Source organism: Saimiri boliviensis, chromosome 2, assembly GCF_048565385.1.
Source record: "Saimiri boliviensis isolate mSaiBol1 chromosome 2, mSaiBol1.pri, whole genome shotgun sequence".
Taxonomy (NCBI): Eukaryota; Metazoa; Chordata; class Mammalia; order Primates; family Cebidae; genus Saimiri; species Saimiri boliviensis.
Window position 1 is genome coordinate 120,824,354 of NC_133450.1, and position 24,305 is coordinate 120,848,658.

General features: G+C 43.7%; 1 protein-coding gene across 11 annotated transcripts in view; it reads left to right on the forward strand.

Annotated features, from left to right (window-relative positions):
- The window catches only part of RYR3 (ryanodine receptor 3), a 564,246-nt gene that overhangs the window by 502,716 nt on the left and 37,225 nt on the right, over window positions 1–24,305 (forward strand). For 10 of the 11 annotated variants that reach the window (XM_074394143.1, XM_074394150.1, XM_074394146.1 and 7 more), the window contains 15 exons: window positions 3,518–3,688; window positions 4,012–4,071; window positions 5,533–5,664; window positions 6,126–6,238; window positions 9,847–9,943; window positions 11,541–11,647; window positions 12,385–12,436; window positions 13,362–13,418; window positions 15,295–15,394; window positions 15,548–15,627; window positions 17,007–17,083; window positions 19,739–19,812; window positions 20,380–20,397; window positions 20,800–20,880; window positions 21,322–21,410. In XM_074394143.1, coding sequence (XP_074250244.1) covers window positions 3,518–3,688; window positions 4,012–4,071; window positions 5,533–5,664; window positions 6,126–6,238; window positions 9,847–9,943; window positions 11,541–11,647; window positions 12,385–12,436; window positions 13,362–13,418; window positions 15,295–15,394; window positions 15,548–15,627; window positions 17,007–17,083; window positions 19,739–19,812; window positions 20,380–20,397; window positions 20,800–20,880; window positions 21,322–21,410 — 1,308 coding nt within the window. The remainder of the gene's footprint in view (window positions 1–3,517; window positions 3,689–4,011; window positions 4,072–5,532; window positions 5,665–6,125; window positions 6,239–9,846; window positions 9,944–11,540; window positions 11,648–12,384; window positions 12,437–13,361; window positions 13,419–15,294; window positions 15,395–15,547; window positions 15,628–17,006; window positions 17,084–19,738; window positions 19,813–20,379; window positions 20,398–20,799; window positions 20,881–21,321; window positions 21,411–24,305) is intronic. The other variant, XM_074394148.1, reaches the window with a different exon arrangement.

The following is a 24,305-nucleotide window of genomic DNA, read 5'->3' on the forward strand; positions in this document are numbered from 1 at the left end:
CTGGGTTCTTTGGTTACATGACAGATTGTATACAGTCGTCCCACGTGAAAGGAGGGAGGTGGAAGGGGCAAAGACTTTAGATCTAGAGAGTTCTTTTGGGTGGCCAGATCTGAAGACCAGCCTGGTTCAGGTCCAAGTGCCACACACTCTGGAAGGCTGCTTCTGGGTTGGCTTTACCCGAGAAGTAGATTGGTTGGTCTAGATTTAAGTCCTTTGACCAAATTAACCTCCATCCTAACTTCCCACTCACTCTTTATGCTGTGCTCAACTGGCTTCCAGAACCATTGAGTTTCTGCTGTGTTGGCTGAGAAACGGGGGCTAAGAAGCTTTAACTAACATATGTTGCCTTATGCCTTGGAGCCCTGCTTTTACTAATTGACTCTTCTCCTTGTTTCTTTTCTTTTGTCTTTCCACACAGGCCATGCAAGTAAAGGTACAGGTCAAATGCATGACGTGTCTTTTCTGTCCTAGTGTTAGAGGTACCAGGCCCTGGCCCCCTCTGCACTGTGATCACCATGGGGGTGGTACAGAATGGATTTTCCTGCCTGGAGGTCCCCCAGGCCTGCTCCAGGGAAGACAACTGCCTGTCAAAGAGTGAATGTAGGCCTACCCACCCTTGGAATGGGGAAGCCGGGGAAGCCAGCCAAGCCTCACCCTAACCGAGGTCTCCTTGCTATCTCTGCTCCCTTCTGCAGCTGCCCTGTCGGCAGCCACCAGAGATAGGGATGAGTGACAGGGCTTGAGAACCCAGGAGACTTGTTCCTCGTGGTGCTACCCAGGGTCAGAGTCTGATTTTTAACTAGTGGTCTCAGCCCTTTCACGCTGTAGCCGTCCTGCCTCCTGTCTAAGGCTCCCATGATTCAAAGCGAGTCTTCCAAAGACTACCGTGGGAGAATCTCCCAGGTACAGTTTCAGGTTATCACTGAACATTTTCTCTTCCTCTTAATTAATGTGTGTCGGCTGCCATTCTCCGAAACCCTCCTCTCTACACCATACAGTGAAGGCGGTGGGGGGGGAAGCACAGGAACCAGGGCACACACACAGCTCTTAGGAAAGGAAGATGGAGCCCAGGCGAGATAGACTTGCATCTGGATAGCTCAGAGACTTACTTGCTATGTGCTCTTAGAAAAATTGCTTCACCTCCCTGAGCAATCCTGTTCTCATTACCAAAACTGACTTGTTAATATTTTAGGGTGTTGGGGAGAAGCATAAATGTTTTATGTAAGCAGCAGGCACTTTGGAGTCATATTGCATATGCAGCTTTTATGTTTAGAACAACATGAAATTGGTCCATCGAATAGAGAGTGAGCAGGAAATAATTTAGATTTTGTACTCAAATCCTCATAGTTACACTTTTAAGCATATTTATTCAATTGCATACCGTGTATTAGCATTTACATTTCACATGTATACATATGTGATATCATATAGTTTATATACATATAACCAGGTTCATGTCTTATAGATGATTTGAAACATTTTCAAGGGTAACTTAGACTATAAATGAGTTTTGCCCTGAGTCGCAACGTTTAGAATTTTAAACCTGGTGGTAGAATGGTGAGGAGCCCAGCAACCACTCAGCCAGTGGGGGTCGGCACTCGCACAGTCTGTGTGTGAAGCAGCTTTCCCTTCCTGCTGTTTTCTGGAACACCAGGACCCTCCTTCTCTTAGCCGCATTTCTTTCTCTCTATTCATATTTCTTAGTGCCCCTCCCACTGCTGTCCAGGGGCTGACTGGTGTTTTGGAGCACTGGATACAAGGTACCCCTGCAACCAGTGGAATTTTCTGGCAATGTTTGGCCAGACTGGGGTTCTGTTGGCCAGGGATTTCACTGTGGTTTCTGTGATATTGTGATACAGCTGCCTGACAATGCAGCCGCCGTAAGTGCTGAAAGAAATTTCACCGTTCCTCAAAGTGTCCATTAATAATTATGAAACTGCTTTGCCCTTTGGAAAGCAATTTAAAGAGATTAGTCTCAAGACAGTGTTAATTCTGACCATACTCTTCTGTTTCAAAAGCCTTTTCCCATAAAATGAATTCTGCCCCAGGCCAGGAGGACCAGGTCTTGTGTGCCGGTTCCAGGGGAAGACATCTGGCGTGCTCCCAGAGCCCCATGTCTGTATGTCACAATAAATCACAGTGCTGCCCCTCATTGCTACAAACACTCCGTGGTGCTTCATAGCGCAAAGCATAGGCGAGCACCACTTTCTCCTTTCCCGGGGTCCCTGACATGCTTCTTGCTACCCAGCCCTCCTCACTTCTAGCAAGTGCCCACTGAGGCCAAATCATGCAAGCGCGTACCACTTGAGCAGTTCTGCTTCTCTGGAACCTGGAATCATGGAAATTGAGTCACCACAGTGCCTTGTTTCCTCAAGCTCACCTGGACCCACCATGTGATCTCCCTGTGCTGTGGATGCTGAGGATTCTTAGTGGGTTGCCTGGGGCTGCTGTTGTATTATAGCCCAGTGCATTGGAACCCTCCCTCCCTCTCCCCGCCCCCTCTCCCTCCCCCTCCCTCTCCCCCCTTCCCCTCCCCCTCTCCCTCTCCCTTTTTCTTGAGACAGAATATTGCTCTATTGCCCATGCTGGAGTGCAATGGCATGATCTCGGCTCACTCCAGCTCCATCTCCCGGGTTCCACTGATTCTCCTACCTCAGCCTCCCAATTAACTGGGATTACAGGCATGTGCCACCACGCCTGGCTAACTTTTGTATTTTTATTAGAGATGGGGTTTTGCCACGTTGGCCAGGCTGCTCTCAAACTCCTGACCTCAGGCAATCCACCCGCCTCAGCCTCGCAAAGTGCTGGGATTACAGGTGTGAGCCACTGTGCCTGGGCTGGATTCCTCTCTTAATACAACGTCACTGAGTGCACTCTCTGAAAAGGATGAGAAGTCATAAGCCAAATATAGGTGCAAGCTTCCATGAACTGAGGAGTTCCTCTCTTTTATGTCTTCAGGTGTTTCTCCTAACTTTCCTTCAGCTGGATTCCAAAGCAGCCCTACTTCAGATTTTCCTTTTCCTGTAAGAATTTGCATTGCTTGTGATGGGGAGTCTAAGTGAGGTTCTCCAAAACACCAGCTTCAGCTTTGGAAACACAGGGCAATTATTCTATGGTGGATGCTCTTTCACATTTTTAGTGATTCCCCAGCATCAGAATTCTCAGAACTTCTCTGGGGTCATTTTTGTCAGTTACCAAATCATTGTTTTTTTTAGAACACCAGTTTACTTGTTCCGTCCAGAAGTGGGTGAGCAAAGACCATAGGCGTCTGTGTTGTGTGTTCAGTTATGTGGTTGTGTGTGCATGCGCAGAAGGAGAAGGTTCAGGGTTATGGCTGGTCTTTTATGGATACCTAATTCATCCTTGTTTAACACACTGTTTTCACTGTCCTTTAAGGTGTAGTAAGGCCTGGTCTATATTGACAGGGCCACAAGGAGGCAGGCAGCCTCTGACATGAGGCCATTTCTTTTGGAGAATCACCGAGCCCCTCTCTGTTTATTCCAACATCATCTCCTAGTCTGGAGGACAGGACCAGGAGCGGAAGAAGACCAAGCGGCGGGGAGACTTGTATTCCATCCAGACCTCCCTCATCGTGGCTGCACTCAAGAAAATGCTGCCCATTGGTTTGAATATGTGTACTCCAGGAGACCAGGAGCTGATCTCCCTTGCAAAATCACGATACAGCCATGTAAGCTGCCCGTCTGGGCTGAGTGTGTGACCCAGGTGGTGTAGTGCTAGGCATTCAGCCCCCAAAATGGTTAGTCCTCTTCCCCTGGGAGCAGGGGGCAAATGAGCAGAAACCAGTGTGTATGGAGGCATCATGCCCTCATCTTTAAAGTGGGCTTGGAAGTCAGCGTGTCCCTTCCAGACAAATCTCTGTAATATTTTTTCTTTTGTTCTTCTAACAAAGATCCCAGCAAAAGTGTGCATTGACTCTCCATATATCCCCATATGCTACTTGACAGTTCCGTGGTGATCTCCAGGAATAAAATTTGACATCTCTTTCCACAGAGGGACACAGATGAAGAGGTCAGAGAACATCTGCGGAACAACTTGCACTTGCAGGAAAAGGTGATGACTCAGGAAGGCAGTGAGAACTCACACAGGCTTTCCTTCTGCCTGCGGGGTTCCATCTTTTCGCTTAATTTACTCATGTTTCTTACATGCGTTCCAAAAAGAGTTTTGGGGTATTTGTGATTAATCGGTAGGACTAGCTGTCTCCTTTATTTCTTTAATTACTGATACATAAACTGCCCTTTTTTGTTTTATTTTGTCCTTAATTTGTGTTCTTCGCTGTTGCAAAGAGGTTACAAAGAGGACCCCAGGAAAGCATCTATTCCAATGTCCCATTATGTGAATGTCAAGCCCTAGCAGGGAGAGTGTAGACGAGGTCTCAGAATTTACTCACTGTAAATCTTGTTAAACCATGCGATGGACACCTGGGAGAAGTTTTAGCACCTCGTGCTCTAAAGAGATTTTGAAACAAAATAATTTTGTGTCTAGTTGGTACAATAAAAAAATACAATTTTGATTTTAAAGGCCATTTGAGATGTTTTAAAGCCTGTGAATCTGAACAACTCTTTCCTCAGGTACATTATGCCCTGAGATGGAAAGCAAAGCCAACACACAAAGTCTTTCCTTTCCACCCCAAACATAAAGGAATGGTGAATAAAATATACTAGAAAAAAAGGCAATAAAGAGAAATCTCAAGGGCCAGAAAAAAAATCTTAGGGATTTAGTTTTTTAATAATCATAAACGAAGAGGAATAGGGACCTAATTACCCACACTGTGCATAAATACAGAGCAAGAAACTTCCATAAAGTTAGCCTTGAACCAAAAAAACCTACAACCATTCCATGGAGAAACCCATTAAACCACTTGGAGAGTCTCCACCTCCTGAAATATAAACTGAGATACCTGTAAGTAAAATTCCTCCTGAAGACAAGCTTTTTTTTTTTTTAGAAAGCACATCAGGAAATTTGTTAGTCATCATATGAAACAGAGAATAATTCAAGCATAAGCAGCTATTGAAAGATGTAAATGTAAATATGATTAAAACTTTTAAAGAGATATAAAGGAAGTAATAGAACCTGTAAAGCAATAATTGGATGTTATATTTTTAAAAAGGAGAAGGGGAGATGGGTTTGAACAAAGACTTCATAGTCATTATAAAAATAAAAAATAGTCATTGAAATTAAAAACCTAGTAAATGGGTTAAAAATGGGCTAGAAATAGCTGAAATGAGAAGTTATAAATTAGAAGAGTGCTTTAAGGAAATCATCCAAAACAAAATGCAACACAGAGAGATGACGAGACAGAAAATATGACAGAAGCATTAAGAGACATAGAAGTTAGAATGAGAAGTCCCTATAGAGCATCTACAGTGTTCCAGAAGACAATTGAGAAAATGAAAGTGAAGCAATAATAGAAGAGAGTCTTAACTCCTATGGAACCATGGTAGGACCAAAAGGCTCCTTCGGTATAAGAGGTACAGGAAATTTCTCATCTTAGGAGTATGCTTCAATTTTCAGTCTGATGACCCAGCTGTAAAATGGCAGCTGAACCTCTACAAGGATGTTTTGAAGAGTGAAGAACCTTTCAATCCAGAAAAGACAGTGGAGCGTGTGCAGAGAATTTCAGCAGCTGTCTTCCACCTGGAACAGGTAAGGAGCATCTGCCCTGAGGAATGGGGAAGTAGAAACACCCCGAACAATACCAGGCTCCTCTCCACACTCAGCTCTCAGGCACAAGTGCCCTCATAAGACTAAGAAAACAAGGAGCAAGAATCATCCCAGATCACCCCCACATGCCACCTTGATGCCCTGTGATAGCAGATCTCTCCATTATTTCCCCTCCAGCATTTTCTGCATGCTTGCCATTCCCTCAAATGCCCCATTTAAGTCTCCTACCATTTAATAGACAATAAATGACTAAAAGCCATTGGAAGAAAGAGGAAAACGTAAGACCTTCACAACTGAAATCATCCGCTGCTGGGTGCATTTTGCTAACCACAGTTGAGAAGCCAAAATTCTTCCAGGGTTAAGAAGTCTGGGCTACAGGTGACTAGCTTCTGCCCCCAAAAGATCAGGTCTAATGGGTACCAACCTGTGTGATTTCTTCTCAGGTGGAACAGCCTTTGAGGTCCAAGAAGGCCGTCTGGCACAAACTGTTATCAAAGCAACGCAAACGGGCAGTGGTGGCCTGTTTCAGAATGGCCCCTCTCTACAACCTGCCCAGGCAAGTATTTCATCTTTTTTCCTGGCATGTAAGGCAGTGATGGGAATGGAGGTGTCCTCCCACAGCTGTGCTCTCTCGCTCTTAATCCAAGGAATAGAAATTGGAATCCTTGGCCTATGGAGCTATGGTGGTCTGCATAATGTAAGGGCCTGGCTAAGACATCAAGGTAAGCATAAAAACTGAACCCAGATGAGATTCTCTAGATTCCATTCCTGCCTGTACCCTCAAATTAGCCGAGTAAGCATATGGAAGTACACTACTTTTGCTGAGGTGGGATTCTTTGTTAGCATGTGAAGCCTTCTGTAAAGAAGAAACTTTTTCTGAAACATTTTACCCCAACTTCTCTCAGTGGGTCAAACAGTATTTCTCTGCTCAGGTACTTGACGCTAAAATTACCATTTCCTCAGCAGGTACGGAAATGTAACTTGAGAATCTTTTAGCACAGTGTACTAACTGTCAAAATATAAAAAGGCTGGAGATGCCTCAAGAGGCATGCCAGAGGCACGATGTCTTCAGGTGTTTCAGCTTATACTTTGAAGTAAAAAATACTTGAAGCTTTTTCTGAAAAGTTTGTGACACATCCTCATCAATATAGGGAATAGTATCTGACACACTGGCCCAGAGTTGCCCACCCAGACTCATTCAGTGTCGTTGATGATGTGGTGACATTCCTGTCCTCAGACTCATCACAGAGTAGGTAAGGTTGGTCCTTGGGTCAGTAAACAAAGCTAGTAATTAAATATCAGCCTCTGCTTCATTGACTATCAGATCAGTAGGAATATTGTCACTTGATCAGGGAAAATAAACTGACTTAGACAAATACATTCTGAAGCTTATGGAAATATATGTGTTATCTGAAATATCAGATGAAGGACTATTCCTATGCTTGACATTTTATTTTCATTAAATTGTGGAACTTGGTGATCATTTGTCAACAGTAGCCTATAACCTCATCCTGAGCCAACTGGCCACCTTGGCTTTCTTCGTTAGGGTCTTTGAAGATGTTTAAGAATCATGGTGTCAGCCAGGCACAGTACCCCATGCACTTTGGGAGGCCAGGGTGGGCGGATCACTTGAGGTCAGGAGTTCGAGACTACCCTGACCAACATGGTGAAACCCTGTCTCTACTAAAAATACAAAAAACAAACAAATACCAGGCATGGTGATAGATGCCTGTAGTCTCAGCTCTTTGGGAGGCTGAGGCAGGAGAATCACTTGAACCCAAGGAGGCAGAGGTTGCATTGAGCTGAGATCGTGCCACTGTACTCCATCCTGGGTGACAGAGCAAGACTCCATCTAAAAAAAAAAAAAAAAAAAAAAAAAAAATCATGGCCTCTGAGGCACATACCTGTTCCAACAGATCTCTGTCAAGAAACAGATTACTGTCTTTGGAAGATAATGAGCCACTACCAAATCAGGTAGAATTCATTAATAGAAAGATGAAAAACGAGGTGAAGCGGTCGGGCATCAAGGCTGCTGAAGTCCTGACAGAAAATTGAAACTCAACCCAGTAGAAAAAGCAGAAGTGCTTAGAATTTGTGTTTCTTTTCTGGAAGTGTCAAAACATCAAAGTGTTTCCTTCCTTATCTGGTTGAGATTCCTACCTGACACTGTGCTAAGTTGGCCTCCAAAAGAGCCCAGGTCTAAGTTCATGTCTCTAGGGCCAGGACAGCTAGGCAGAAATTACATCTCTCAAAAACAAGCATTTTGCTAGGCGCAGTGGCTCACTCCCGTAATCCCAGCAGTTTGGGAGGCTGAGGAAGGCGGATCACCTGAGGTCAGGAGTTGGAGACCAGCCTGACCAACATGGGGAAACCCTGTCTCTACTAAAAATACAAAATTAGCCAGGTGTGGTGGTACATGTCTGTAATTCCAGCTACTCTGGAGACTGAGGCAGAAGAATCACCTGAACCCAGGAGGCAAAGGTTGCGGTGAGCTGAGATTGCGCCATTGCACTCCAGCCTGGTTAACAAGAGCAAAACTCTGTCTCACCAGAAAAATAAATACATAAATAAAATAAAGCATTTTTTTTTCTAAATCTACTGAAGATATTATACCAGGTGTCCCCAAACTTTTTACACAGGGGGCCGGTTCACTGTCCCTCAGACCGTTGGAGGGCCGCCACATACTGTGCTCCTCTCACTGACTACCAGTGAAAGAGGTGCCCCTTCCTGAAGTGCGGCGGTGGGGCTGGATAAATGGCCTCAGGGGGCTGCGTCCGGCCCGCGGACCGTAGTTTGGGGATGCCTGTATTACACCATCCTTACATATCTGGGCTGTGCCTTTAGTAGTTCTACTCTGTATGGGTAAGAGCAAGTCTAGGAATTCACTCTGTCCTTCATGAAGCATGACTGTCCCTAACCCAGTTGTTTTAGAGGAGCTGCTGTGGGTGATCTCTTTAGCACGGAGGACTGGAAATAGATTTCATAACAACAGTGAAGCTAATGCTGGAGACAACAGCTATTCTCCACCCTGTGATGATCTAACTGCACAGAATCTCCCAAACTAAGGGGCTTAAGGGATTTATTTTATTATGTGAAAACTTTCTCTGATGCTAGTTTTTAAAAGAAAACCTGTGTGCTTCTCTCCAGACACAAAATTAGTAATTTCTTCCTGAGCACCTTTCAACAAGTTTGGCTGGAAAAGGTTAATGAAAAAACTCAGTATGACAGGCTTATACCCATTTTAATGGTAATGTAACCTGTGGAGAAACCTGCTCATTCTCTGCACACTCCTCCTTTATTGACCATGATTTAACGTTACCATAAAAACACAAATTTGTGCAATTTTTAAGAAGAATTCTGATTGGTCAGATTTGAAGAAAGATGGCAAGGGCAGTGTTCTTCCAGAAACCATGACCGGGGCTTAATGACTCCGGTGTTGACTTTTATCTTCCTCCTCTCCCCTTCCCTCCTTACCAGTGTCCTCACGTTCTGTAAACACTTGGCTGCTTTGCAGTGGCTGATATTCCCAGAAGTCAATCCTGGCTTATCGGGAGTGGCTCATGCTAGCTATTCAGTGCACCCACATGCTGGGGACATAGCTAGAATCCATGAGGCACACAGAAAATATGCCAGTGGCGTACCATGCTTAAACCTTGATTTGCTAAGTAAAAGCTGGAGCGCCTTGCCAATATGGTTACTTGGAGAATGAGAAGAAGCCACCCTGTGGTATTTTTGGTATCTCTAAGACTAAACCACTGATCATCGGCATGACTTACATTGGATTACCTAGAAAGCTGATCAGCCTAAAAAAACAACTAAATTGCCATATGAAGCAAATACTTCAGTTCTGTTACTTGCCCTAGTGGCTGATTTCTCAATGGAGAGGAAATGTGATAAAGTCTCTGTGAGAACAGATTAGAATTAGAGATAACTGCCATGTCTTTCGCTAACCCTTGTCATTTTCAGAAGGTGCTCTAATATTCAAGATCCACCACGTTAGAGGGTTCTGGTTTCTTTGAAGTGAATTCTGTGGTGTGCTACTGGCTACCCTGACCAATCAGAAGATAAAAATTGTACAAAAGTCTGTCCTTCTTACTAACCATTAACTGCCCAAACTAAAAGAACAAGTTCCCTCTTGACCTCCCTCTCACCCCTTCCGCTCAGGCACCGCTCTATTAACCTCTTCCTCCATGGCTATCAGAGATTTTGGATAGAAACAGAGGAGTATTCCTTTGAAGAGAAACTAGTACAGGATTTGGCTGTAAGTACTGACTCCCCTGGGAGCAGATATGGGTGTGGATGAATTTGATTTTTGAATTCATGTGTGTGGTTGTAACAGTGAAACATTCACAAGGAATCGCGTGTATAAATTTGAAAGCAACTGACTGTGTAAATGCTCAGGGGAGGCTCTGCTAATGGTCATAAGAGCTAGAGGATGAATTTTCACTTGGAGGTGCTAATACCATCATCATCCTCGTCATCGTCGCTGTTAACAACTAATACTTCTTGAAATGCACAGCCATGTCATGGGGGGTTCATGCTAAGTGAAGTTTTGAGCACCATTGGTTGCAGGAGGCACCCCGCCAAAGCCCCACATTCTCACTCAGTGGTTCTGCTTTGGGGAAGATGCATCTAAATACCCTTTCTGCATCTTGCATTTCTATACTTGGCGTTTCAGAAAATTTGGCATGCCTTGCCTCTAACAGACTTCATGCTCTAAAGCCACTTAAAATGACACACGAGGGGAAAAGCTTATTGCAGAGGTGCCACGGAGCTTCATTCTAGTTCAGAGAGAAAAAAAACCCTCTCTTCTTTGGCCAACCTGTGGTTCTTTTTCTCTTTCTCTCACGAACCTTTTTTCTTACCACTCACTCTCTCTGTTCATCTTCTGTGTTTCTGATAGTCACTCTTTTCCAAATGTCTGTCTATCTTTCCTTGTTTCTTTCCTTCCTTTTAAAAGCCTTTTCCTGTTTTCCTTCCCCTCATCTTTATGTCTTTCATTGTTCTCCTATATTCCTGTTGGTGAGAAAGACACTCGGTTGGTTTTCTCAGTTTTTAGATGAGTGTGAAGTTGACAATGACCGTCATTTCAGCCCTCTACGTCTTCCGAACCATTCATACAACCCATGTAGTTCTCATCAATTTACCAAATACAGTCCACCCTGCTTCCTCTGTCACTGCTAGAAAATTCTCTTTTACCTCTGATATTAGCTACTGTTTCTCTTTCTGTGAAAGGCGATAAAGATAAGACCTGATCGAAGGAGAAGGGCAAGGCTTGCAGCTCCGGGATGGCAGCTCTCAGGAGCAATAAGAACTTTAGAATGAAGAGTTTGGTTAGGAAAGAGAAATGTTTTGCTGGGTTGAATCTAGAATAGTGTTAGACCCAAAATGGTCCCACTGCTTTGTAACTCTTGCCCTACCCACGTGTCGAGCCCAGCTTTGCAAAAGAAATGTCAGCTGTTGGCCCGAGAGAGCCAGTCTCTCAGGTGACTGTGGGGTTTCCCTCCTGGACTTGGGTGCCCAGAGCTTGCATGAAAGGTCTGCTGATTGGGGTATGCAGCTATTCCCTTGATGGGCAGCCTTTTGCTTTTTTATTTTGTTTTAAAGTAAAATTGGAATGTTTCTTTGATTGGCTGTAGAAATAAAAATACATATTTATACCTACATACACATATATCTCACACCTTGCACCTTTACGGTTTCTATCCTGAAATAAATATATGACATAGTGGTTTCATTTTGTGCTTTAGTCTGATGCGCTCTGTGCCTGCGCTTTACCTTCTGTTTGTTCGCATGCAGTCGCGTGGTACAAGATTAAATTCATGCCTAAAACCTATCATCTGTGTTGGTTTGTGTAGAAATCTCCAAAGGTGGAAGAGGAGGAGGAGGAAGAGACAGAAAAACCACCTGACCCACTACATCAGATCATTCTCTATTTTAGCCGCAACGCTCTCACGGAGAGGAGGTCAGAACCACCAGAACACCTGCTTCTCCCAGGCACCAAGGATACTGGTGTCCACTCCTAACCTTCCTCACTCAGACAGAAGGCAGTGAGTGCAAAAGGGAAGCCAGATTTGAGCAGCCCTCCTTGCTGCCCCATTTTTGACCCTCAAGATATGTCTAGGGAAACTACCTCAAGCCACAGCCTGCTCTGTGTCAGTCACTGAGCTGAAGGTTAAACAGCCTAAAACTATAGCCTTCATCTATGAATTCCATGTTAAGCCAGTGCTGGATCACATTTTCAGAGTGGTTTGTAAGAATTGGAGTGGGGGAGGGGATTTTCTGAATTAATTCACTAGTACTTAAACTTTGAGATTTATATGACAGTCTTTCACGTGGGGTCCAAAAACTAGCCTGCTAAGGCCAGGCATTGTAGCTCGTGCCTGTAATCCCAGCACTTTGGAAGACTGAGGCAGGCAGATCATCTGAAGTCAGGAGTTCAAGACCAGCCTGGCTAGTATGGTGGAACCCCATCTCTACTAAAAATACAAGAAAATTACCCGGGCAAAGTGGCAGACACCTGTCATCCCAGCTACTGGGGAGGCTGAGGCAGGAGAATCACTTGAACCCAGGAGGTAGAGGTTGCAGTGAGCTGAGATCGCACCATTGCATTCCAGCCTGGGCAACAAGAGTGAAACTCTGTCACACACACAGACACATACAAAATAGTAGCCTGCTAATTATGTCTTCCATTCTTTGCAGCAAATTGGAAGACGACCCTTTGTACACCTCCTATTCCAGCATGATGGCCAAGGTACACCCAAGTTTTCTGCCCTTTCCTTAGACCTCTTGAGCCGCATGAAAATTGTCGTGTAGAATAGCAGGCCTGGGACTTTGTCATGACATAGGTTTCAGGCATTGCACGATTCATGTGCCACAGTGATGAAATTAGTAAGCTACTTCACTGTGTTCCTAAGGAAACCTTGAAGCTTTGCAGAAATAATGGGTGCTGGTGGAGAGGTTCACATTGACATTTCTGAAGCCAGCTAAATGGGGCTCGGGCATACGGGCTGCTCTTGGGTTTTCAGTCAGTGTTCAGAATACATCACACAGTTCACACAGGTGTAGGTGAGAAACTAGAGAGAGCTCCTGGTGTTCTGAAAGAGGCAGTGTGACCAGAGATGTTCTGTGTCACCCAGAAAGATGGTGACCTCTGGAATGCTGAGTGAAAAAGGGAAACTTTCATGTCAGGCAGAAAGGATGTGTTGGGGTATAGGGGCACCTATTCCGTTATCTCTAGCTGTACCACAGGCCCCCAGTGGGAAGAGCCACTTTAGGATTCACAGCCTAGGAGCCGTCTCCAGTCTTACTGCCATGCCCTTCAGGCCATATCTAGGAAATGGCAGCTCCCTGCATTCCTGTCTCCCATTTACACCGGAACTTTAGTAAGGTAGAAGAGGTCAAGTCTGTGGTTAAACCAGCCAGGTCCCCTTTGATGATGTGAGCTCCGCGTTCTCATTTCTCATTTCCGAATTCTATGGAAACTGTGAAGATGGCATTTACGGTAGAAATGTTACCCTGCAGGGGCCAAAGTATTCCTGGTTTTACACTGAACTGAGGTCCTAGGGTGCCTGTGAGTTAGGTCCTGTGCCCTGCCCTTGCACAGCAGAGTGGTGTTTATCAGAGTCACCTTTAATTTGGTTGTCTGTCTTCTCCCTTACCTGCTCCATGAAATCCAGAGTTGTCAAAGCGGTGAGGATGAAGAAGAAGACGAAGACAAGGAAAAAACATTTGAAGTAAGTTCTCATGAAGATTAAAAACAGAGCCAGCCACCTTCCAAGGCCAATAGGCCAGGCCTTCGGAAGTGGGTGCTGACATTAGCATATCTGGCTCACCCACCAGGTGTGTGTGAGTTGGCAAATCTGCCTCAATGAAGCACACACATTAGCTGTGGTTCTGTTGTCTCTCTGCCCCTGTAAAGATAGCAGGTAGTATGCCAGTCAGCAAACCACTAGCTGTGTTCTCGTGGGAAATTTTACTAAATTACTGTAGTAACAGGGGCCATAGAAGGACAAATTAAAACATCTAAAATGAAAAAAATCAGAAAAATGTGTATCTGCCCCAGTGTGGTAGCTCACGCTTATAATCCCAGCACTTTGGGAGCCCAGGGGAGGGAAGACCACTTGAGCTTAGAAGTTCAAGACCAGCCTGGGCAACATAGGAAGACTGCATCTCTACAAAAGATAAAAAAGTACCTGGGTATGGTAGTGTGTTCCTATAGATGCAACGGCTCAGGAGACAAGTAGGAGGATAGCTTGAGCCCAAGTGTTGGAGACTGCAGTGAGTTCTGATTGCACCACCGCACTCCAGGCTGGACGACAGAGTAGCATCCGGTCTCTAAAAAAAAAAAAAATTTTTTTTTTAAATTAAAGGGCCGGGCGTGGTGGCTCAAGCCTGTAATCCCAGCACTTTGGGAGGCCGAGGCGGGTAGATCACGAGGTCAAGAGATCGAGACCATCCTGGTCAACATGGTCAAACCCCGTCTCTGCTAAAAATACAAAAAATTAGCTGGGCATGGTGGTGTGTGCCTATAATCCCAGCTACTCAGGAGGCTGAGGCAGGAGAATTGCCTGAACCCAGGAGGCGGAGGTTGCGGTGAACCGAGATCGCGCCATTGCACTCCAGCCTGGGTAACAAGAGCGAAACTCCGTCTCAAAAAAAAAAAAAAAAATTAAAAAATCAGAGCAATAGAGGCACTTGAATGGTTTTTGCAGTATTATTCTATAAATGCAAGTTGATAGTGATGTTTATTTTGAGGCAGTACAGGACCCTGAAATTCTCAAGATTAAACTAGATTATGTTACTTGTACTCTTATGGACAAAGTACATGATGAAACACAGCAGAAGCAAATGACTATAATTACAGTCTGGAAAGCTTTGACATTCTCATAACGCATGTCTGGTAGAAAGTGAGCGGTGGCTCACGCCTGTAATCCCAGCACTTTGGGAGGCCGAGGCAGGTGGATCACCTGAGGTGAGGAGTTTGAGACCAGCGTGGCCAACATGGCAAAACCCCATCTCTACTAAAAATAGAAAAATTAGCTGGGTGTGATGGTGCATGCCTATAATCCCAGCTACTTGGGAGGCTGAGGCAAGAGAATTGCTTGAACCCAGGAGGCAGAGGTTGCAGTGAACTGAGATCATGCCACTACACTCCAGTCTGGGAGACAGAGCGAGACTCCATCTCAAAAAAAAAAAAAAAAGAAAGAAACTGTTGGCTGTGGTCTGAGCATTCCAGATGATGAGCATTTCCTGCAGTCAGCCAGAAATACTCAAGTTGACCCCTCAGCAGGTTTCCCTGTGTAACAGAACACTGAAAACAAACAAATTTTAATGTTGGGTTGCTTCCCACAATTATGGTATCCAAAAGGAATGGACTGTGTTTTTTATCAGTACAAAAAATGGAAAACGTATCATCAAAATACGAATTATGTATAGACAGTTTAGAAAGCTGGGTAGTGTCTGGAAATAAACTTCAGAGGTCTGCTTTATCTGAGTTGATATGTGTTGCCTTCCTTAAGCAACTGGAAAATTCTCTCTAGCCTCGCTATGAGTGAACTCCATGGTGATGGGTGGGAACTGATCTTTCCCTGTGATTTTTTTTTTTTCCAGGAGAAAGAGATGGAGAAGCAGAAAACCCTCTATCAGCAAGCTCGGCTGCATGAGCGTGGTGCCGCAGAGATGGTCCTTCAGATGATAAGTTCCAGCAAAGGTGATTGCCCCAGTTTCTGGATGGGCCCATGTAACTTCCACAAAGATATCATGCTGTGACATAAAGCCGTTATTAAAGAGTCCTGCTAAGACCCAGTAGGTATGATTTAACACCTGTTTCCTTAGTGATTCAATCGAATCTTTGCCATGGCAGGTGAGATGAGCCCCATGGTGGTTGAAACTCTGAAGCTGGGAATCGCCATTCTGAATGGAGGCAATGCCGGTGTGCAACAGGTAATGGGAGCTCACAGTGGCTGGGCAGGCTCTCGGGGTATTCCCATTTGACACCTGTCGTGCTCAGGGAAGAGGAGTTGACTGCTACAGAAGGGGGCTGCCCAGAATCACTTAGCTGGTGTTTGTCCTTAGTGGCCAGTTAAATCAGAGTAGCTGGGAACACAACCAGGGCTGGGAGTCTCCAGGCAAATTTTTCTTTAATAAAGAAGATTTACTCAGGATTAAAGATAAAAACCTATAGTTTTCTCATCAGTAGATAACTTTCTATGTAAATATTCTCTAGAAAAATTTCCTAAGCATTAGATTTTTACTTTAGCCCTTTATTTTCACTTACTAGCTGCCATACTCTGAGCAAGGAGCCACATCAGTTAAGTGGAGTTGATAAACTCACAAACCGGTTATTCATTCATTCATTCATTCATTCATTGAACAGTTGTTTACTGACTAATGACCATGCCACACTCTGCTGTAAGGACTGAGGGTGTAGCAGTGAATAATACAAATAAAAACTCCTGCCATCCTGCAGCCTACACTCCAGTGAGCATTAAAGGAGGCAACACCTAGAAGCATACAGCCAAGTACCTGACACATGGTATTCATTCAACAGTCTGAATTGGAACAGGCTGCAGAGGACAGGAATGCACCGGTGTCTCTCAGGCACTCTGGGTTCTGGTTAAAAACAACTGTGTATACAGGGAAGTGAAATTTCAAACAGACTCTTGGCATTCCTGAGGGTTCTATCCCAGGGCCTTTGAGAGTCTCCAGATTCACAACTACCATTATTACATATAATTTTTCCCAGCCTTTAACTCATCCCAAACAGATCTCTCAAATTTCTCATTAAAAACTCTAATTTTCTAAGTGGTCCTTCATTTCTGTTCCCTTCTACCACCTACCTCTAGTATCAGTTGACTTTCCTACATGGCCTTTTGTTTATTTTTTTAAAAAACAAAATGTTTATTATGTCAAAGTTCCTACCTTCCAGTAAGAGAGAGCACAGGAAACAAAGCCTCATTGTGAAAGAAATACTAAGCTTTCAGCAAGGATACTGGCTAAGCTCCTTGCTCGTGCATGGCAAATTCATGGTGTGAGCTGTTCAGATTATAACACGGCTTCATGATATACTACTTTATTACAGCCTTGGTGCTTGTTCCCAAATAGGAGGGACTTCCATCAGTAGATCCATGAATGTCAATCTGCCCTAGAAGAAATACCAGTGGGCCTTTATAAAATAAACATGGTCTACCCCAAGGGATTCTGATTCCATACGTAGAGGGTCCAACCCAATGTGCCTGGAGATTTCTCCATCAGGATCAGGAGGGTCAGCTCTGTGGCATCGTTTTCATTGCTTTTCCCTTAACGCTGTGTCTCCGTTGCAGAAAATGCTAGATTACCTAAAGGAGAAAAAGGATGCTGGATTCTTTCAAAGCCTTTCTGGTCTTATGCAGTCTTGCAGGTAAATGTGGGAAAACTACCACAGCATTTAAAAAACTCTTCCATCTAAGGATAGGGAGGCAGGGGAAGGGGAGCACAAAATATACTGGCCTACCATAGAATTTTTGAGAGAGGAGTCATCTACTTTAGAAAGCTAAGAGAGTAGATGTTGCTCCTCCAGCCTTCAGGATTACAATTCAACTAGCATTCAGAGGGGAAAATGTGATTGCCATCAGCTATATACACACGCTCCCCGACTGCTGCTGTTTCTAATCGCCCTTCCTTACCTCCATTTTCATGCTGTTTTCCCAGGAGGCTCCGTGCGCACGTTGAGTTTCTCCTCAAACATGTATGCCCTTGAAAGTCAAACCAGAAAACAGTAGAAAAGAAGGGGGATTCCTGACTATGATTCAAGGCTGTGTTTTATTAAACCCACTTTGTTCATCTTTATCCTTAACAACTCTTTGAGTTTGAATGTGTGTTGGGGTGGTATGAATTTTGACACATCCGTTTTGACAGAGGTACATCCTGGCATGGGAACATTTTGACATAGCCTAAAAAGCTAGGCTTTGAACCTTAGCATTCATATTATTAAGCTGTTTGCACCACCTCTCATGGCTGAACGGCTCTCGCACATAAATAATATATCATCAAGAGCCATAGGTCATGACACTTGCTCCATTCAGGGATGAGCCAGAATCTAAGAAAAGTGTCAGCTTGTTGTCTAAGATTCATATGTATTTGAATAGTCTGGAAACCATTCTAAAGAAATTAAACTTTTAATTAGCTAACTCATTTGCTTCCAATTATGTTTTCCATTTAAAAATTTGGAAGATGGACATCATTTCCTTGGTGGACTCTATACTTTTGGTAACTGTATTTCCTTGGGTAAAATATTGTACCCTGGGCAGTAGGGAGCATATCTGAGCTGCAGTAAAATTCTTAGTTCTCAGCTTTGTGTGTTTTTTTTCCCCACAAACAGTCTATTCATTTGTTATCCTTTCAGGAAAACAAAATGGAATATCTCCAGGCCTGACTCTCTGAGGCTAAAATAGTACATAAGAACCCAGAGATGGCAAAAACCAAGGCAACTCAATTTCTTCTTCTGTTTTATTTATTTATTTATTATTTTATTTTATTTATTTTATTTATTTATTTTTGAGATTGAGTCCCGTTCTGTCACCCAGGCTGGAGTGCAGTGGCACAATCTCGGCTCACTGCAACCTCCGCCACCTGGGTTCAAGCAACTCTACGACCTCAGCCTCCCAAGTAGCTGGGATTACAGGTGTCTGCCACCATGCCCTGCTAATTTTTTGTATTTTAGTAGAGATGGGGTTTCACCATGTTGCACAGGCTAGTCTCAAACTTCTGACCTTATGATCCGCCGCCCTCGACCTCCCAAAGTGCTGGCATTACAGATGTGAACCACCATACCCAACCCAAGTAAAAACTATGTTTTTAAAATATTTAAGCAGTAGGGAAATTAAAACATTCAAACTGGGTGTTTAGGAATGGAGTAATGATCAGAAATGTGTGTTGCACAGATTCAGGTTCAAAACTGCTGCTTCAAAGCGACTATGTCCAAATGTCCTTTCCCATGTTTTCCTCCCCTGATGGCCAAACCAAAATAGGATAGTTTTGTTTTGATGAGCAGGCTGTTTTGCCAGCAGAATCTGGGGGGAAAAACAAACAAACAAAAATGCCAATAGAGATTTCATTGTTTACCTAAGTCATTTTTACCTGAGTGATGAAATTGGGTAAATGAAGTTTACCTAAATCACAAAACACGTGACTCTGTAAAAAGAAAACAGGGAAGCCGGATTTTCTCCGTGTCTTTGCCCAGTGGTAGAGGAAAAGCTAGGTTTTGCAGAGTCTTAATGGACTTAGCTTTAAGCTTTCCTAAGAGCTACGTTCTTTGAAACCTTTCGGATTGGGGGAATAAGGTAGACTCTGTTAGTAAGATGGAATGTGCCCTACTTAGAAATAACATGATTATATAGAGGTCTCATTGCCAAGCTTTGTGGTTGCACTACGGCTTCCTGGCTAAGTAAAATTCGGCAGTGGCTGTGACTGGGAAGGTTGTGGGGAGTAGGGAGAAAAATGAAGGCCGACTTGTAAGTTCAGGAACACCTGGAGACACCATTGCCTATGGAAAGCTGAACTTCAGCTTCTGTAGGCTCTTGAATGATGTACAATCATAAAAAGGTTCAGCCTTTTGAAATCTGGAAGTTTGTATCCCATCCTAAGCTCTGGAAACCACAATTCCATGTGATTCTCAGAGAAAGTAGATAAAGGTGGGAGACGAACATTAATCAGTGCAGTTTAAGTAAACTTTCTCTGAAGAAATCTTAGAAACAGATTATTCCTTTTTAATTAGGAAAACCTTTCTAAATCTTCATAAGAAAAGAATCAAACTAGACAGACAATGAGAGTCACCATAAGTGTGTGTGACCCCTCTCCCTATATGTAACAAAGTCTGTGAGCTACAAGCACCTAAGACAGCAGTGCTTGGCACAAAGCCAAGGAATCATTAGACTTTCAACCACCGTGGAATGTGTTAGTTTATTTATGATAAGACAGGGGCAGGGTATTTGTAGTCAGTAGATACATTAACTTAAGAAGTCTGCTTTCCCAGTGTGTGTAGCGCTGAATGTTGTTTCTTTCTGTGTATTAAAAGTGTCCTTGATTTGAATGCATTTGAGAGGCAGAATAAAGCTGAAGGCCTGGGGATGGTGACTGAAGAAGGAACACGTAAGTGACTAGTGAATATGAAGGCCATTCTCTTCCTGATTAAAATGTTTGTTTGTTTGTTTGTTTATAGAGTTTCGTTCTTGTTGCTCAGGCTGGAGTGCAGTGGCATGATCTCAGTTCACTGAACCTCCACCTCCCAGGTTCAAGTGATTCTCCTGCCTCAGCTTCCCAAGTAGCTGGGATTATAGGCACACACCCACTGCCATACCTGGCAAATTTTTTGTATTTTTAGTAGAGACGGCGTTTCATCATGTTGGTCAGGCTGGTCTCAAACTCCTCACCTCTGGTGACCCACCTGCCTCAGCCTCCCAAGGTGCTGGGATTACAGGTGTGAGCCACCACACCCAGCAATTTAAAATCTTAATTACCTATGTCTGGTCGGAGCTCAGGTCTTTGCTTACTGAGCAAGGACTTGCTCTGTTTCAGCAAAACATTTCCATCAGTAGCTTTAGTAAAGCTATCATCTAGGATGGATGTGTTCACCTAGCCAGTCTTAACTAAAGACAGTTTATCATGATGTTTACAGTTTTCTTACTTTGTATTCTTCTATTTTTCTCTCATTACCAGTCATTGTTCGTGAACGTGGTAAGTTTGAGTTTCTGGCCTGAGTTTCTACCATGCGTGTGAATCCTAGGAGATCTCATTAATTGCCTCAGCACAGGAACATTTTAGGCTTGGTGGTTGCATGTCGAGTTGAACTCAGCAGTTTGGTTCTTAATTAAAGAAGTACCTTCCATCTGTAAAGCATGGTTTACAGACCGTGAACCACTTACTCTCTTTATCCGAGTTGTCTTCATTACAGATGCATTTGCTGGGCATTGTGCTCTGCGGCCTCAGCTCAGTTTAATCCAGCTTTTCACCGTTCCTCAAAGTTCCTTTTCCAAACCATTCCGACACAACTCCTTTATCATCTGCGTAGTCATTTGCATTAGAAAGTATTCTCTGTTGAGAAGCCAAACACGCTCATCAACATTTTATGTTTTCAAGGTGAAAAAGTACTCCAGAATGACGAGTTCACGCGTGATCTCTTTAGATTCCTACAGTTACTTTGTGAGGGACATAATAGCGGTGAGTGGAACTGATTGATCTGCCAAGGAAACGCAGCATTCAGGTGCAAAATTATAGTTCAGTTCAGTATGCCCTATTTGATGCAACCAGTTGTTAACTCAAGGACATTAGTTAATGCATTCCTCAATAAGAAACTGTAAATACCATGGCTAGTGATATTTAGTGCCACCAAGGTTAAGCTGCTTCCAGAATCTTCAGATGAGAAAGCTTGATACCCAGCTTTTTCCATCTGGCTCATTCAGTCCAGTTTCTGCTGTTGGTGGGTTGGGGGTTGCTCAGAGCAGAGCACCTGCTCTGATCTGCAAGATCTGCCAGGACCCAAGCCTCGTATTCTTGTAAGCCTTTTTACATAGAATGTCTTGTCTGGGCTCGGCTGAGAGGGCATGCCTGGCTCCTTCAGCGTGACGAGGACAAGCTCTGACCCAGCACTGGTGCTCTCAGACTTTCAGAACTTCCTGCGGACTCAGATGGGCAACACCACCACCGTAAATGTCATCATCAGCACTGTGGACTACCTTCTGCGTCTGCAGGTGAGTCGGAGGGCTTTGGACAATGGTACCTCTCACCTTTGCTTCTGAAAGTTAAACACAGTTATCCAGTGTCAGGAACAGCCCGGGATACAGTCAAGCGCCTATAAAGAAGGCATTGTAATCTATATCCACAGACGCATGGGAAGTCCAGTGCCCAAAGAGTACATTGAAGTCAGAAGTGGGAGGAGTAGTTAAACACCAAACCATCTGTTATAAAATGCTTGTTTACTTTAGTTTTGTCAGTGAAAACCTAACTGTGGTGCTATAAAACAACCAAGAGCTATAATACAACCCAGAGCTCTAAAACAACCTGTGAATGAGAACAGATTTCACTAGAATAAAAGACTCACACAAGATGATAGGAATAAGGTTAGTTTACCAATTCATGTTGAGAATTCAGATGATTTGTTTGAAGGAAGTCCAAATTACATTGAGACAATCTACACAAACATATTAATAAAAAGGGATTTTTTTTTTCTCTTTGCTGATTTCTCATCCTGGTTTTGCCACTTACTCATTTGTAATCGAGAGCAGCCTATTTAACGTTCCTCAAGATTTTTCGTCAGTAAAAATGGTAGGACCTATGCCACAGGCTGGTAGTAAAGATTGGGAGGTTTAATACAGGCATACCTCATTTTATTGCAGTTGATTTTATTGCGCTTCACAGACGCTGTGTGTTTTCCAGATCGAAGGTTTGTGGTAACCCTGCATCAAGCAAGTCCATCTGTGCCATTTTTCCAGCAGCATGTACTCACTTGATGTCTCTGTCACGTTTTGATAATTCTCACAGTGTTTCAGACTTTTCGCCATTATATCTGTTATGGCCATCTGTGATCAGTGATCTTCAATGTTACTAGTGTAACTGTTTTGGGGTGCCATGAACTATGCCCATCAGACAGCAAACTTAATCAATGTTGCGTGTGTTGTGACCACTCCACCAACTGTTCCTCCAACTCCCTCCTCCTCCTCAGGCCTTCCTTTTCCCTGAGACATAACAATATTGAAATTAGGTCAGTTAATAACCCTACAATGGCCTTTAAGTGTTCAAGTGAAAGGAACAGTCACACGTCTCTCACTTTAAATCAAAAGTTAGAAATGACTAAGCTTAGTAAGGAAGGTTATGTTGAAAGCTACGACAGGCCAAAGCCAAGATATGCAAAGGAAAAGTTACTGAAGGACATTAAAAGGGCTGCTTCAGTGAACACATGAATGATAAGAAAGCAAAACACCCATCCGAGCACAGTGGCTCACACCTGTGATCCCAGCACTTTAGGAGGCTGAGGTGGGCAGATCACAAGGTCAGCAGTTTGAGACCAGCCTGGCCAATATGGCAAAACCCTGTGTTTACTAAAAATACAAAAAAAAAAAAATTGCCAGCATGGTGGCAGGTGCCTGTAATCCCAGCTGCTTGGGAGGCTGAGGCAGGAGAATTGCTTGAACCCAGGAGGTGGAGGTTTCAGTGAACCAACATTGTGCCGTTGCACTCCAACCTGGGCCACAACTGCAATGGAGACAGTTTGAGTGGTCTGGATAGAAGGTGAAACCAGCCACAATATTCTTGCAGGCCAAAATCTAATCTATAGCAAGGCCCTAACTCTCTTCAATTCTACAAAGGCTGAGAGATGCGAGGAAGTTGTGTAAGAAGACTTTGAAGCTAGCAAAGTTTGGCTCATGTGGTTTAGGGAAAGAAGTTATGTGCACAACAAAAGTGTAAGGTAAAGCAGCAAATGCTGACATAGAAGCTGCAGCAAGTTACCCAGAAGATCTATCTAGGATAAGTGATGAAGGTGGTCACGCTAAACAACAGATTTCCAGTGTACATGAAACAGCCTTCTAGTGAAAGAAGATACCTTCCAGGACTTCCATAGTTAGAGAGAACAAGCCAAGCTTGCTTCACAGCTTCAAAGGACAGGCTAACTTTCTTGTTAGGTGCAGTCCAGCTGGTAGCTTTAAGTTGAAGCCACTGCTCGTTTACCTTCTCCAAAATCCTAGGGTCCTCAAGAATTGTGGTAAATCTACTCTGCCCTTGCTTTATGTATGGAAAACAAAGCTTGTATTGTCATCTGTTTACAGCATGGTTTACTGACTATTTTAAGCCTACCATTGATATCTACTGCTCAGAAAAAAAGACTCCTTTCAAAATATTACTGTTTATTGACCATGCACCTGGTTACCTAAGAGCTCTGATAGAGATATTCAAGGAAATGAATCTTGTTTTCATGCCTGCTAATACAACATTTATTCTGCAACCCATGGATCAGAGAGTAATTTTGACTTGCAAGTCTTACTTTTTAAGAAATGCAATTTGTGGCTGGTACAGTAGCTCATGCCTGTAATCCCAGCATTTTGGGAGGCTGAGGTGGGCAGATCATGAGGTTAGGAGTTCAAGACCAGCCTGGCCAACATGGCGAAATTTCATCTCTACTAAAAATATAAAAATTAGCCGGGTATGGTGGCAGGCGCCTATAATCACAGCTACTTGACAGGCTGAGGCAGGTGAATCACTTGAAAACCAGAAGGCGGAGGTTTCAGGGAGCCAAAATCACCCCACTGCACTCCAGCCTCGGCGAAAGAGCGAAACTCCATCTCAAAAATAAATAAATAAATAACACACAAAAGAAATGCATTTTGTAAGGCTATAGCTGCCGTAGGGATTCCTCTGATGGATCTGGGGAAGGTAAGTTGAAACCTTCTGAAAAAAATTCAGCATTGTAGATGCCATTAAAAACATTGTGATTTGTGGGAGGAGGTCAAAATATCAACATTAACAGGAGTTGAGGAAGTTGATTCCAACCCTTGTGGATGATTTGGAGGGGTTGAAGACTTCAGTGGAGGAAATAACTGCAGATGTCTTGGAAATAGCAAGAGAACTAGAATCGGTAGTGGAGCCTGAAG